Raw genomic sequence first — 12484 nt, 5'->3', positions numbered from 1 at the left:
AAGCTATCTGCCAGAAACACACATTTCACACCTGGCTGTGGGCTTAGGTGAGATCTGAGCAAGTGTCCATTCATGTTTCTAAACTCTGGACTCAGTGCCCTTGAGTTTGACAGACCAGTTCAATGTGGGACCTATTGAAAAGAAACAACTTCCCCATTTTGAATTCCAAACCACTTGCACATCAAGTATTTCTCTCATGTTGATGGGGCTCGGATCTGACCCCCTGAACACACACACATCAGTCAGGCTGATACTTCTTTTAGATCAGTGCTTGTGGCATTCACATTCTCTGGACAGAGAGACATAATTCTGTCTCTCAGGAGAAGCACAGAGAGAAGAAGAGAAAACAATCTTTATCTCTGCTTCTTTGTTTTCTCCATGTGGAATTTTGTATGGAAATTGTTTACCTGAAGTGATTCCTGGATTGGATTCTGCTGAAGGTTGTTTGGGTTCAATGACCAGTTGGATCCAGCTGTGTCTCAGACTCTCAGCAGAGAAGTCACGAGTTTGTTAGTTAATTGATAGTAAGTAGGTAAGTATGATTTAGTAAGTATCTCTTTAAATAGTATATTAATGTAATAGTATAGTTTTAATAAAGCTATCCTTCAGCCTTCTGATCTGGAGCCAGACATCAGCATTTCTTCCCTGAGTCGGGGGTCGCCTGATTTCCGATAAATGCTTACCTTCAGAAAGGGATATTTAGAAGAAAAACAGGGAAGGCATAGGCTGACCAAAACCCATAACTTTTGGAGGTAAAGACTCTTCTAAACCACAGTCTTTAACTGCCTGGTAAGCCCTCCCACAGAGCTGCGACTTACCCCGGTCAGCGTCGTAAATGTACACAAACTTCTGCCAGCTGTAGTGCTCGATGACGCTGATGAGGGCATCCTGGAGCTCGGGGCGGAGCTGGAGGACGAACTGGTTGGAGGTTTCCACGGGGAAGCTCGGCGTTATGAAGCAGACGTGGAGGGCCCCGCAGAAAGACGTGAGCATGTTGACAGTCCTCCTCTCATAAAACCCGAAGATGGCATAGACGCCCTTGGAGAACTGTGAGCAGACTGCAGGAGAAGGGGGGAAGGTCGGGAGGGCAGAAAATCAAGGAAGCTTCTCAACAATGTCACCAAAATAAACCTTTTCCCTGAGATAAGCTGCAGGGTCTCTCTGTATTAGGTAATTTTCCCCCAGGTGGGTGGGTTGGTGAAGGCAACCTGGGAAGAACAGGGCTTGTGGCCATGGAGTGCCCTGCCCTTGGTCTCCACAGACCTGCTTTACTTTTGATAGGAAGAAATTACTTAAAAGAATGAAATCAGTGTCCTCGGGGCTCTGCTGAAGATTTTGCCGCTTCTGGGGTAAAATGAGGTATCTGAGCATGGAAAACCCTTGGCAGAAAGAGGCTACTGCAGCCCTGGATGCATTCATGGAGCAGAAGGAAAGCCTTTGCACAGCCCTTTGTGACCAAAAACTCCAGAGGGAAACCATGGGTTTGACCTCAGCAGCTGAGGAAACCACTCTGAGAGGGCATCTCAGCAAAGGTTCACCAAGGTTCAATGCAGCCACAGCACAGCTCCAGGGAGATCTGTCCTGGGGCGTGAGCTGCAGGCTCTGAGTCAGAGCCTCTGACATGGGAGTGTGTTGGTACTTGGGAACACAACTTTTTGGCAATTTCTGGTTTCCTCACAAAGCCATGGAGACAGGGCTGTGAGCCCAGTGAGGTATCAGCAGTGTCCTGGAAGGTCTCCACCAGGAGGGCTCTGTCTGTTCTCAGCCCCTCCTGTCAGTCTGTCCTCCTGGCAGGTGTCTGTCTGTCCTCAGCCCCTGTGCTGTGCAGGGAAGGCTCCCTCGGGTTGGAGCTCTTCTCTGGAGAGCACTTAATGAGATCGTGGGAGCTGCTGGGAAAATGCCTGAGGATCTCAGCGAGACAGAGAGAGTTCACACTTTGTGTTGTAAAACTTAGCCCCTGAGACAGTCAGATTCATTCAATATCACCCCTGTTTATGGCACATCCCAAGTTACCATCAATAAATCTCCAAGCTGAAGGTGGTGGCAGTGACAGCACTTTTCCTGTGTCAGAACTCTTGGCACTAGTGTTTCCTCCTCTTGTCACTCTGACTCTGAAGACCTTTGGCTGTGACATTTATACTGACTCGACACTTCACACATCATTCGCCCGCTCTCCCACAGAGTGAAGGCTGAGGAGCTGGATGTGACATGCTGGGGTCCCCTGGCTCTGCACTGCTCGGGAATCCCCTGACCTGATTTCTGCTGCTAACTGCCAGTACCGAACCTTCTGCATGTGTGGCTGGAGACAGCCTCCTGAACACGAGCTTCTTGCATCCTTAGCTGGGCTCCATGTGAGCTCTGTCCCTCCAGAAGGGACCCAAAGTCAATTCTGGCTGGCTTACAGCCATCCTGGAAAAGATTGTCTTGTTCCTCACCCGTACTGCCAGCACCAAACATTCAGAGGGAAGAGCAAGAAATCCTACTTCCCACTGTGCAAAGCTAGTTCCTGCTCCCATCTCACCTCTGAAACAAAGCAGCCGGGCTTTGTGGTGGTGCTGAGAGCTGAGAATGGAATCTCATAAGACTGAAGAATTTTTTTCCTTTGTCTTGGATCTGAGTCCAGTTTTTGGGCATCCCAGTCCTGCAGTTTGTTCACATCAACTCATCCTCTTTTCACTCAATAGCGCCTGTGATCTCAGCATTTTCCTCCCACAAGGGAATTTGTGATTCTGCAGGGCAGGGACACCTCAGAAAGCCCAAATTGAGATGGAAATAACACCCTCTTCTCTTTATTTTCACAGAAGTGCCTCTCTTTGCAATCAGCAATTGTGTCTGTATCAGCTGGAGTCACTGCCCTTTTCATGAGAACGACACATTCAGGAAGAAAAGCATCAGCTACAGATGGAAATAGTCAGAGCATTGTTTCCATGTGACTGGAGCAGTGGGTCTAATGGACGGTGTGAGATACCATATGTGAGAGATCAGAACGTGATCTCCAGAGACCCAGGCTTCAGCCTCACTGAATGATTAAAGAGACATTTTCGGGACAGCTGAAGAATTCAGTACAATTAATAAACCAGACAATAAACTTAGCTGGCTTGGTTTGTTTTGTTTTAGGCAAGGCATGGCTTCCTTGGATTTCTTTTCTATTCAAAAGGAATTTATCATTTTTCATATTTTATTTTTTTCTTTAACTCTGTGGCTCAGTCACACTCAGGCATCCCTCCTACACTGTTCTGAGACATCATCAGTGCCAGCATTTGAAACAGACTGTACCAAAGACAACTGGGAATGTGATCACTCTTTATCATTAGTAAGTTTGGAAAGAACCCTCACTTGCTTTGTACTTTCAGAATAAGAGGGGCCATGGACAAGGCAGATAATTTAGAAAAAATAAAAAAGGCTTGCCAAGAGTTATCTCCCAAAGAAAAACAAAGAAACTCTTGTGTCAGTTAATCTGGAAAAATGAAGAGTGAGAGCTGTAGCCACCTTTCTGGGACTGAACTTGGCATAATGTAAAAGCAGTGGCTGCAAAATTATGTAAATCTCAGGGCTATTTTAAATTACAGATGCTCCAAATGAATTTACACAGCAAAGCTAAAAAGAAATTACTTGCTTGTTATTTAATACACTAAGAGATTGCTGGAACTTCTTTACATTTCCTTTAATCATTTTATGAAGCAAATTTGTTAATTATTCTGCTCTCATTTGATTGCTCTGCAACTTCCTAATAATCTACTACTAAGAATTGTAAACCTTAAGTATATTTTAAGCTTTTTTTTTTTTTTTTTTTTTTTTTTCAGTGAAGAGCAGTCACTACCTGATGGATTTCTAAAAAGATTAAGAAACATAAAAGGGATGAAGATTGTGCTGGAATGCAAAGTCCAAGAAGTTGAACTCTTCTGGTCAATTGGCTGGTGACACCATCCAAGCCTTGTGCTGGCTATCTGTGAGCAGCTGGCTGGCCCCAGCCCAGCTTTTCCTGCAGAGGAGAGCTGCAGTCAGCCTGGAGACCAGCTCCAGCAGCTGAATTTGGACAGTTCCACCTCAAGCTCCTTCCTGCAGGCAGGAATCTGGGTAAAATCCAACAGCATAAATGTTTGCCTATGCCAGGATGTGAGCACAAGTGAGGAGGGTTTGCTTGGATGCAAATGCAGACATCTGTGACTGTTTGTATGTGCTGTTCATGGGCTCTGGGCTGCAGGGTGGGAAAGGACAGAGAACACCAGTTCTGGGCTGTACCTGAGCTCATATCCTACACTGAATTTGTAATTTATTACAGACGAATTTCCCTCTAATGTAGTCCATAATGATTGATAACCGTGGCAACTACTACTGTGTTCTCCCTGATCAGTCTTGTTTAATTGATCTGTTTGGGATTTGTGGCTGAGGCATTCCCAGTGTGTGCTGCACCAGGCCCCAGGGACACCCCATATCCCTCCTCCTCCAGGCACAGGATTTCTCCCTGAGATCTCTAGCGCTGTTCAACAAGGAAAATTAGTTAAAAGCAGAGGCATTAGCAAGATTGTCACCTGGTTATGCTGAAGAGACAATCCAGTGACAACCAGCTCTCTCTCACCTCTGCAGAGTGCCTGTGGCAGCCAGGTGAGGGGAGAGCTCATCTGACTGCTCTAGAAACTTTTCTAACTCACAGCAAAAGTCAAAATAGATTGTAAATTAGTTAAAGAGTGGTCTGGTTGGCTGCCCCTCTCCCCCTGTTGAACGGTGGCCATCAGGGAGCTGATGTGTCCTTGAATTCAGATGAGGAAAAAGGCATCTGTGATTCACTCACTTGGAATCCACAGACTCCAGGATTTCTAGTGCTTGCAGTGTTTCTCAAAAGCTCCCTTTTCATATGGAAATATTCAAGGTAAAGAATGTACATCAGAGAGAAACACTGATTTTACTGAAAGCACACACAAGAAAGGACACTTATTTGGGAGCTGAAGAGAGGCAGCTCTGGCCACCTTTGCAGATGCTTCCAAGAAAGGGAAAAATACATCAGTAAATACATCAACACTCAAAACTTTAAATTGCACATTTTCTCTGTGGGAGAGGAAAGCAAAAGAGGTGTTTTGAGTCTGTAAAATTCGTGGTAGAATTTTTTTGGTTTTGGCTGCAGCTCTTAACCAGAGTGAGTAGATGAACAAGACTGATTTCTGCATTAGGAAAGTCAGAGGCATTTTACAGGTGGGTGTTTGACCTGATCCATGTTGTTGAGGGTGAAAACAGATATCTCTTTTAGGTTTTGGTGAAAGAAGATAACCCAAAAAGTTTCTGTCAGAAACCATCACCACAAAGAGGGGCTGAAATAGGATTTGAGGCAGGAGGAAGGACAAATGGGCTGCACAGAAGGATGGAAATGAGGATTTGGTCTCCAGCAGTGAAAACTGTGTATTCTGCTGAAAGTCTGCAAACAAGACTGCAAAAAGGGAACTGCTCTCCAGGGACACAGCTGGGGAGGAAGCCTGGTAGGAGATCCTGGCAACTGCTCATCTGCCACCTCCTTTAGAAGCAGAATTTTCACCATTTCACTGAGTTTAAGACTAGAAAGGGACATTAGATCATTTCTACTGACTTGTTGTATCTCATGGACTATTAAGTTTCACCCAGCTACCCCTGGAGGGAGCCAATAATATGGCTTAGTTGACTCTTGGGAGATTCAGCTGCTGCATGTGCTTCTGTCAGAGAACAGAAGCAGCAGAGACAGTGCTAATACCCAAAGCCACAAGAGCAGTAAAAAACCTGATTAAATGAAATATCCCCAGATGTTCCTCACAAATGACTCATGTTCTCACTTGCAAAAGGGGACAGGCAGCCCAGATGGCTGTCTCAGAGATCTCAGAGGCCTTCCTGACCCTGGAGAATGTCATGGCATCTAGGAGGGAAGACACTGCATCTTCTCCAGGACAGCTATTCCTACAATGCTGAGCTGCACATGTGACCAAATTATTCCCCATACCACAAACAAAACAATAGAGAAAATATAGATTCCAAAATAAGAAGAAATCTTTGAAACCACTGAACCCAGCACACACCACAATGAAAAAGTGCCTTTTAAAAATTGCAAGGTAAGCATGGCCAGACTTTGAGGGTAATAAAATAGTGATCTCAGTTGTGCCAGTTATCCTCTGCAAGCTATTAAAGATGAGCCCTGCAATTCCTGTGGCCCCAGTATCATCTTCACGTGCCCAAACCTCCTGGGACACAGAACCAACACCCTCACTTGCAGCAGAACATACTCATTGACAACAGTGGTGTCAAGAAGCAGCTCCCACATGCTTCCCTTTGCTCACTTGGAGTGTGCTTGTGCACATGTGGGAAAGAGGAGGGAGGATATGCATGCATAATGAATTCTCAGCATGCCCTGCCTGGAGGCGACCCTCGCACGGTGATGGAGAACCTGACATGAGGTTGGCAAAGCTGGTGGGCTTCCAAGGAAAGAGCTCTGTGTCTGCTGCAATTAGGCTCAGCTCAGCTTTCCTCCCGAGTGTTTGTCCTCACAGCTCTCCTCTGTGGCGTAGGTGCCAGAGCGCGTCTCTTCAGCACATCCCAACGACAGCATGTTCCCACAGATTTCTGCAGCAAGGGAAAGCCAAACAGATTCTACACTCCCCCATTGTTCCACTCGTGTGTTTAGCTGACAGCAGATATGTCCCACATATTTGATCAACTGCAAATCAGGCTGATGTGCTATCACAAGAAATCCATGTTTTTCTTTCAAATATATAAAAGGCACAGAACAGTGCTCCCTTCCATCATTTCCCTGCACCGCTGCTCTAATGATCCTGGAAGTTGGAAAGTAGTGTTGATTTTTACATAAAGATCTGCTTTCCTTCCCTCATATTTAAACAATAATCTGTGACTGAAGAGCTGCTCATAAATGCATAATAGCTTCAATTTTTTCAGTGAAGTTTGCCAGCCTAACAAATAAGTCTTAGTTTGCCTGGCAGACAAATGATAAGTTTCTTTTGAGATCAAATTGGATTTGGGGTACTTCTTTCTCACACGCCACTGAGTTTTAGGAAACAAATAGCATGATGATTTGGTCACCAAAAATTCACAACATGGATTCTCATTTATTTAAGTGAATTTTTGAATTAAAATCATGGTGGTGGAAGATACAGTAATGGGGAGTTGACTTTAATCTCTCTAAGGGACCGATTGAAGGTCCTTGCTCTTCCACTTGTGTACTTCACATCTTGAAACCTCTTTTTATTTTTCTACTAGAGTCTTTGAATGCAGTTCTTATCTGGTGTGACTACAAAACGGAAGAAAATAATTCAAATATCAAAGGTCTTAATGAGGTCACAGAACTTGTTGAAATAAGGAAAATGATGTTTTTGTCAAGATTCTACTTGCTTGCTTTATTTGTTTTTAAAAGTGTTTTTACTTTGAGATTGCTAATACTTTTTTGAGTCACATATAACCAAGAATTAAATATATTGAAGCGTTTACAGTCAACACAAATTATTTCTGAGCGCTTTTAATAGGAATTAGATGCAAATCCCTATGTGGAAGGCACTGAGATCAGAAGCATCCTTAAGAGGGTCTCATTTCTTCTGTGGGTAGAATTAGATTATTATTCTAATAGGGACAGCTTGGTTAATGAGGATCCTGTGGTTAACAGATCAGATTATGTGTAAGGGGAAATGGGTCCATGGCCATCTCTGCGTCAGATTTGTTATTAATCATGGTTTGGATCTTTGCTTCTGAGGCAACTGCTTTTCCCTGAGCCCATCTGTTCCAGTCCCTTTGGTCAGAGCTGACTTTTGCACCGTGCTCACACAGACCCAAAATAGGACCCATTTCTGAGCTGGAAGCACTGATGCCACGCTCTCAAGCTGTGTAAGGCTCTTGTTGTTTACTGCCTTCATCTCTCCAGTGTCCCATACCAGAGCCTCAGCTTCTCCACAGCACTCCCTGCTTTCATAACTTAAAAACAGAAAAGATGTGCAAAAGGGTTCTGGTGCCTGGAAAAAAACTCTGCATTTTCCAGCTCTAATAAAAATCTGACCTTTCCACCTTGACTCATTGTTTAAATGGGAGTGTTTTCCTCCATGCCAGTCTGGTTCCTTTCTGGGGAACAGCTAACAAACCCATTTGGGATACAGTCTTCTGAGAGCCTTTTGCGTCACATTTTGTCTTTGAAAATCTTAGAATCATTGAATGGTTTGGCTTGGAAGGGACCTTAAAGATGTGCCAGAACTGTCTGACACTGTCATCAGGTCTGCTGGGCAGTCTGGCTTTTTGTCCAGAGATAACCCAGCAGAAAATGCTGCTGTGCTGGGCTCCCTTGGAGCAGCAGGAGCTCTGCAAAAGCAGCTGAACTCTCTCAACCCACAACCCTCACCTCGAGCTCCCCTGCAGCTACTCTAGAGGGACGAGTGATCCCTCATGGGGCCCCCAGCTGCAGATGGATCTTCCCCTGGGACCCATGCACTCAGGAAGACCAGAGATCCCTGCTCTCATCTAACCTTCCACAGTGAAATTGAGAACTCATAACTTGTCCTCATTGAACTCTCTGTGTCTGAAGCAGAGACATAAATATTAAAGCAAGATTACTACAAATGGAAAAGTGACAGCGACGTTGTAAAAGAAGATGAGGAATGAGGGTTGAACCAATTTTCCTTCTGCTTTTTTATTAGATGGCCTTTTGTATTATATTGGTCCTTCTGAAGATAGTGCTGTACAAGGGAAACTAAGTACAGGATCATGGTGTGGATTCCGCTGGGAAACATGAACAACATCAGAGGGAAAGAACAGAGCACCAAACCCCCAGCACGTTAATACAGTACACAGCACACCTCTCAGTTCAGCACAGCATTTAATTCTGGGATGTAAGTGCTGAATTATTAAAACAGTAAAAAGAGGGAAGTGAGGAGTAGGAGGGAGGGAAGATAAGCAGTGGCAGAAAGCAAATGTGTCTCATAGAGAAGGTCTTGCTGCAGATGAAGTACATTTTGTCTTCAAGAGCTTATTTCCTTTCCCTAATACATGATATTGGTTCATAGACATTAAAGCCTCAGCCTGTCTTCAGTGCAAGCCTCAGGTTCTGTTTTGAGCCTGTCTTGAAACTGTCTGCAGAACTTTATACTTACCAAGGACAAAGATCCTTCAAAGAGAACCTCTCACACACAGGACAGAGCATCATGCCCCTGGGGGCTTGAAGTGGCAACTGGTACCTAAACCCATCAGCTGACATGTTATTTATAAACGTTCACATTTTCTATCCACTTTCAGGGCTACATTACAGGTATCTGCTGAGTAAGCAAAGCAGATGCTCCAAAACCAACATGTGCTATCACTGCCCCAAAAGTGCCACCTCTTCTGCAGTCACTGGAGCCATTAGTTTTCTGGGAAGAGGAGAGAAAGGCACAAACCCAACAAACTACTCTCAGCACACAAAGATTAAGCCCTAGAGTACAACTCTTTTGTGCTACCTGGTTGCACACTGTGCTCACCTGAGGTCTGTGAAAGCACCAGTGGTTTTGAAACATATTTAACATCTCAGCAAGGGCTGAGTTTGGTGCAGAATGACAAGATCCTTTGACATCTGAGAGTGCTGGTTTTTGTGGACTTAAGTGCCTCCCTTGGTGGCTCTTTGCTATAGTCATGTCTTGTAGGGTTTTTATTTTCCCTTTTCACATTAATGTTCCATTCCATTGTGCTCATAGCTTTGTTCAGAGCTACTTAATGTCAGGGGGAATATTACAATTTCTTCCCTCTCATTAGAACAGCTTTAATCCTGTCTGCATTGTGAGGGCAATAAATGATAAGAGTTACAACATTTTGATTTCCGCAGTGCCTTAGAACACCAGGTTTTGTGGAAAATCCCAAACAAACAAGTTTAAGCTTGAGATCTTTTAAACTCAGTGGGAGACTGTGTTGTCTGGGGAGCAGGGAGGCAGAAGTGTGACAGATGGTGAGATCTGGACCTATGGTTTGCAGTTTTGTGGTCTCTGGTGGAACTTCTGAGTGAGTTGCTCGCCGTGGGTGGTGGAACAAACAGTTTACATGAAGTGCATCCAGTCAGGGTGCCCAGATGGAGCTTCTGCGAAGGGGAGATACTTAAACCAGGGCTGCAAGCAGCTCTAGAGGCCAGTTCCCTCTCGTGGGAGGTGAAGACATCCATCCCTCTGAGTGATGTGAATGGTGGGGATGCAGGAACGGGGAGAATACTTCTCTGCCCCACTGCTCCCACAAACCTGTGGGTAGACGTGGAGCCCCTTGGGAATGTGACCCAAAATACCAAATATCAGCCTGGCTACCCAGCAAGACCTTCACCACAAATAAAGTGGAATTTGAGATTTTTTCTAAAAAATCTTAGGTGAAATTTGTGTCATTTTACCAGCATGACAGAGGGGGCTTTTACAGCTACAGGCTTCTCCTGAACCTGCACTTGGGCCCATAGCAAAATCATATCCCATAGCAAACTCACAGGACTGAGGAAAGGACCAAGATGTGGGAGAAGCTGCAAAGCACATCACCAGTTATACAAAATGACCTTAGATACACATCTTCTGCCTCAAAGACCTTTGGGCAACCAAATCCCTTTAATGTTAGTGACAGGGGTTATCAAATACAAAGCAAAACTTTGGGAAAGGCTTTTCAACTGGATGTTTTACTTGCAGAACTTGATATGTCGCAGTAAAGACTTATGCTAATGAAAGATAAAAAATCATCAACTCTACACAGAGGCCAGTGAAGACACCAGGAGCCTCTCAGTTATCCTGCTGCAGGACTGAGAAAATAACCTGGAAAATGGGATATGTGGCTTAGGGAGAAGAATATTAGAGCATCCTTAACATTAGGAAAACACTGAGATCCCTTCCTGACGTGCCAACTTACAAGCAAACACCTTCCCTACTGATTTCTATTCTGGGAGAGTTTTTAGGCTGCTGGAGAAGGAGACTCTCTAGTGAGCTGCAGGGAGCAAGAGAGATCATGTGAAACACTCTGCATAAATGCAAATTGCAGGGAGGCCAACCAGAGCACAGGAAGGGGAGTTGCTGCAAACCTGGGGGTTGTTCATCATTCCAGAGCAGTGACACTGCACTCACAGATGCAGGTTCTGCCTCAAGCAGTCACTCAGTGCAAACCAAAGCTGATGACATGATTTAGACAGCCAGTGAGAAAACCCCACTGCTTCTCAGCAGAAACTTTACCTGTAAAATATTATTTAGACAGAAAAGCAGCAGCAGACTGGGGGATGCTAATTTGTACCACTTCTCACAAGCATCAGAGACTCTTTCACCAGGTGTTGCTCAACACTTCTGTTGACATTACAGAGAAATGCCTCTAATGAAATCCATTTGTTCCTGAAACCAGGATCACTTGCCAGCCAGGGGCAGGCAGGTCTTGCACAGAGAGGCACTAGGAGCACCAGCTTTTCAAGGAGTGGAAACACTCCTTGGATTTAACAAATGTTGTGCAAGACAGCTGAGCCATGGAAAGCTTCACACTTCAGGTGTTGGACTTGCTTCCCACAAGGAAAACTGGGAAACAACACCATGTACTGGACTCTAACTGCACAGCTGAAGTGACCACATGTATGGCTAAAGGTATAATTAACATAAATAAGGCACCATTTATTCCAGAAGCCTGTGGAGGAAAGGCAGGTGGAACTTCCAGCTACAAGAGAAGGTTGTCAGGGCAGAGGCTTTTGCCACAGGTGGAAAGAACCCAAATAAAACCTTTGTGTGGAAAAACAGGCAAGAAGAAACATCCTTGGGACAGTTTTTTTCTCTTAGTGTTCACAGGAAGCCTGAGGTGCAATATAAAACCTGTGATTTTACACCTCTGGGACTGTCCTACCTAACCTGTGAGGGCTGTGATTTTCTTCTCTCTGTACTGCAACCCACTTTCAGTGCTGAATGTGGCAGAGAGGAGTGTGCAGCGTAGCCTTCACTTCGAGCTCCTGACCCTCCTCCCGGACTAAAGATTCATTTCCCTGTGAGAGAAATTCTTTCTGGCTTCCTGTATTTAACATGGCAGTGAACATCTGCAGTTGTATTGCCAAAGAGTTTGTTGTGATCATTCCTCTGCACTGCTAGTCCTGACAGTAGAGCAGTGTCAGCTGAGAGCCTTGGTGGCATTTCCAAAACATGCTTGAATTACTGAGTTGACTGCTGTGTCCCTTTAAAGAGGAGATGTTGGGATGATCTTTAGGTGATCTGGGTGTGTAAGGAAGCCACATGGTGCATGCAACCTCTGAAAATTAGGCTTTTGCTAATGTATACTAAAAGCTTTTCTCCTGTGACAATTTTACCAGTGCACTCCCGAGGAAAGAGGCTTTTTTGGCATTGTCTGAAGAGCAATGGAAGAACTGGGGTGTCATGTGCAGGTTTGGTTGATAGAAAATCCTCTGTCTATGTGCACCTTGCACCATCCTGATGGTGCAGCTGTCAATCCATGGCTAGAATCCACTTGCATCCTCCTGAAAACTTCTTTCTTGAACCTCTCATGTAATGAGAGTTGAGAA

General features: G+C 44.8%; 1 protein-coding gene across 2 annotated transcripts in view; it reads right to left on the bottom strand.

The window, feature by feature from the left end:
* The window catches only part of GRIA1 (glutamate ionotropic receptor AMPA type subunit 1), a 119701-nt gene that overhangs the window by 62754 nt on the left and 44463 nt on the right, over window positions 1-12484 (bottom strand). For both annotated transcript variants that reach the window (XM_053956464.1, XM_053956465.1), the window contains exon 3: window positions 819-1058. In XM_053956464.1, coding sequence (XP_053812439.1) covers window positions 819-1058 — 240 coding nt within the window. The remainder of the gene's footprint in view (window positions 1-818; window positions 1059-12484) is intronic.

The sequence above is a fragment of the Vidua chalybeata genome, chromosome 15 (genome assembly GCF_026979565.1).
Source record: "Vidua chalybeata isolate OUT-0048 chromosome 15, bVidCha1 merged haplotype, whole genome shotgun sequence".
Taxonomy (NCBI): domain Eukaryota; kingdom Metazoa; phylum Chordata; class Aves; order Passeriformes; family Viduidae; genus Vidua; species Vidua chalybeata.
This window is presented reverse-complemented; position numbering and strand designations above follow the sequence as displayed.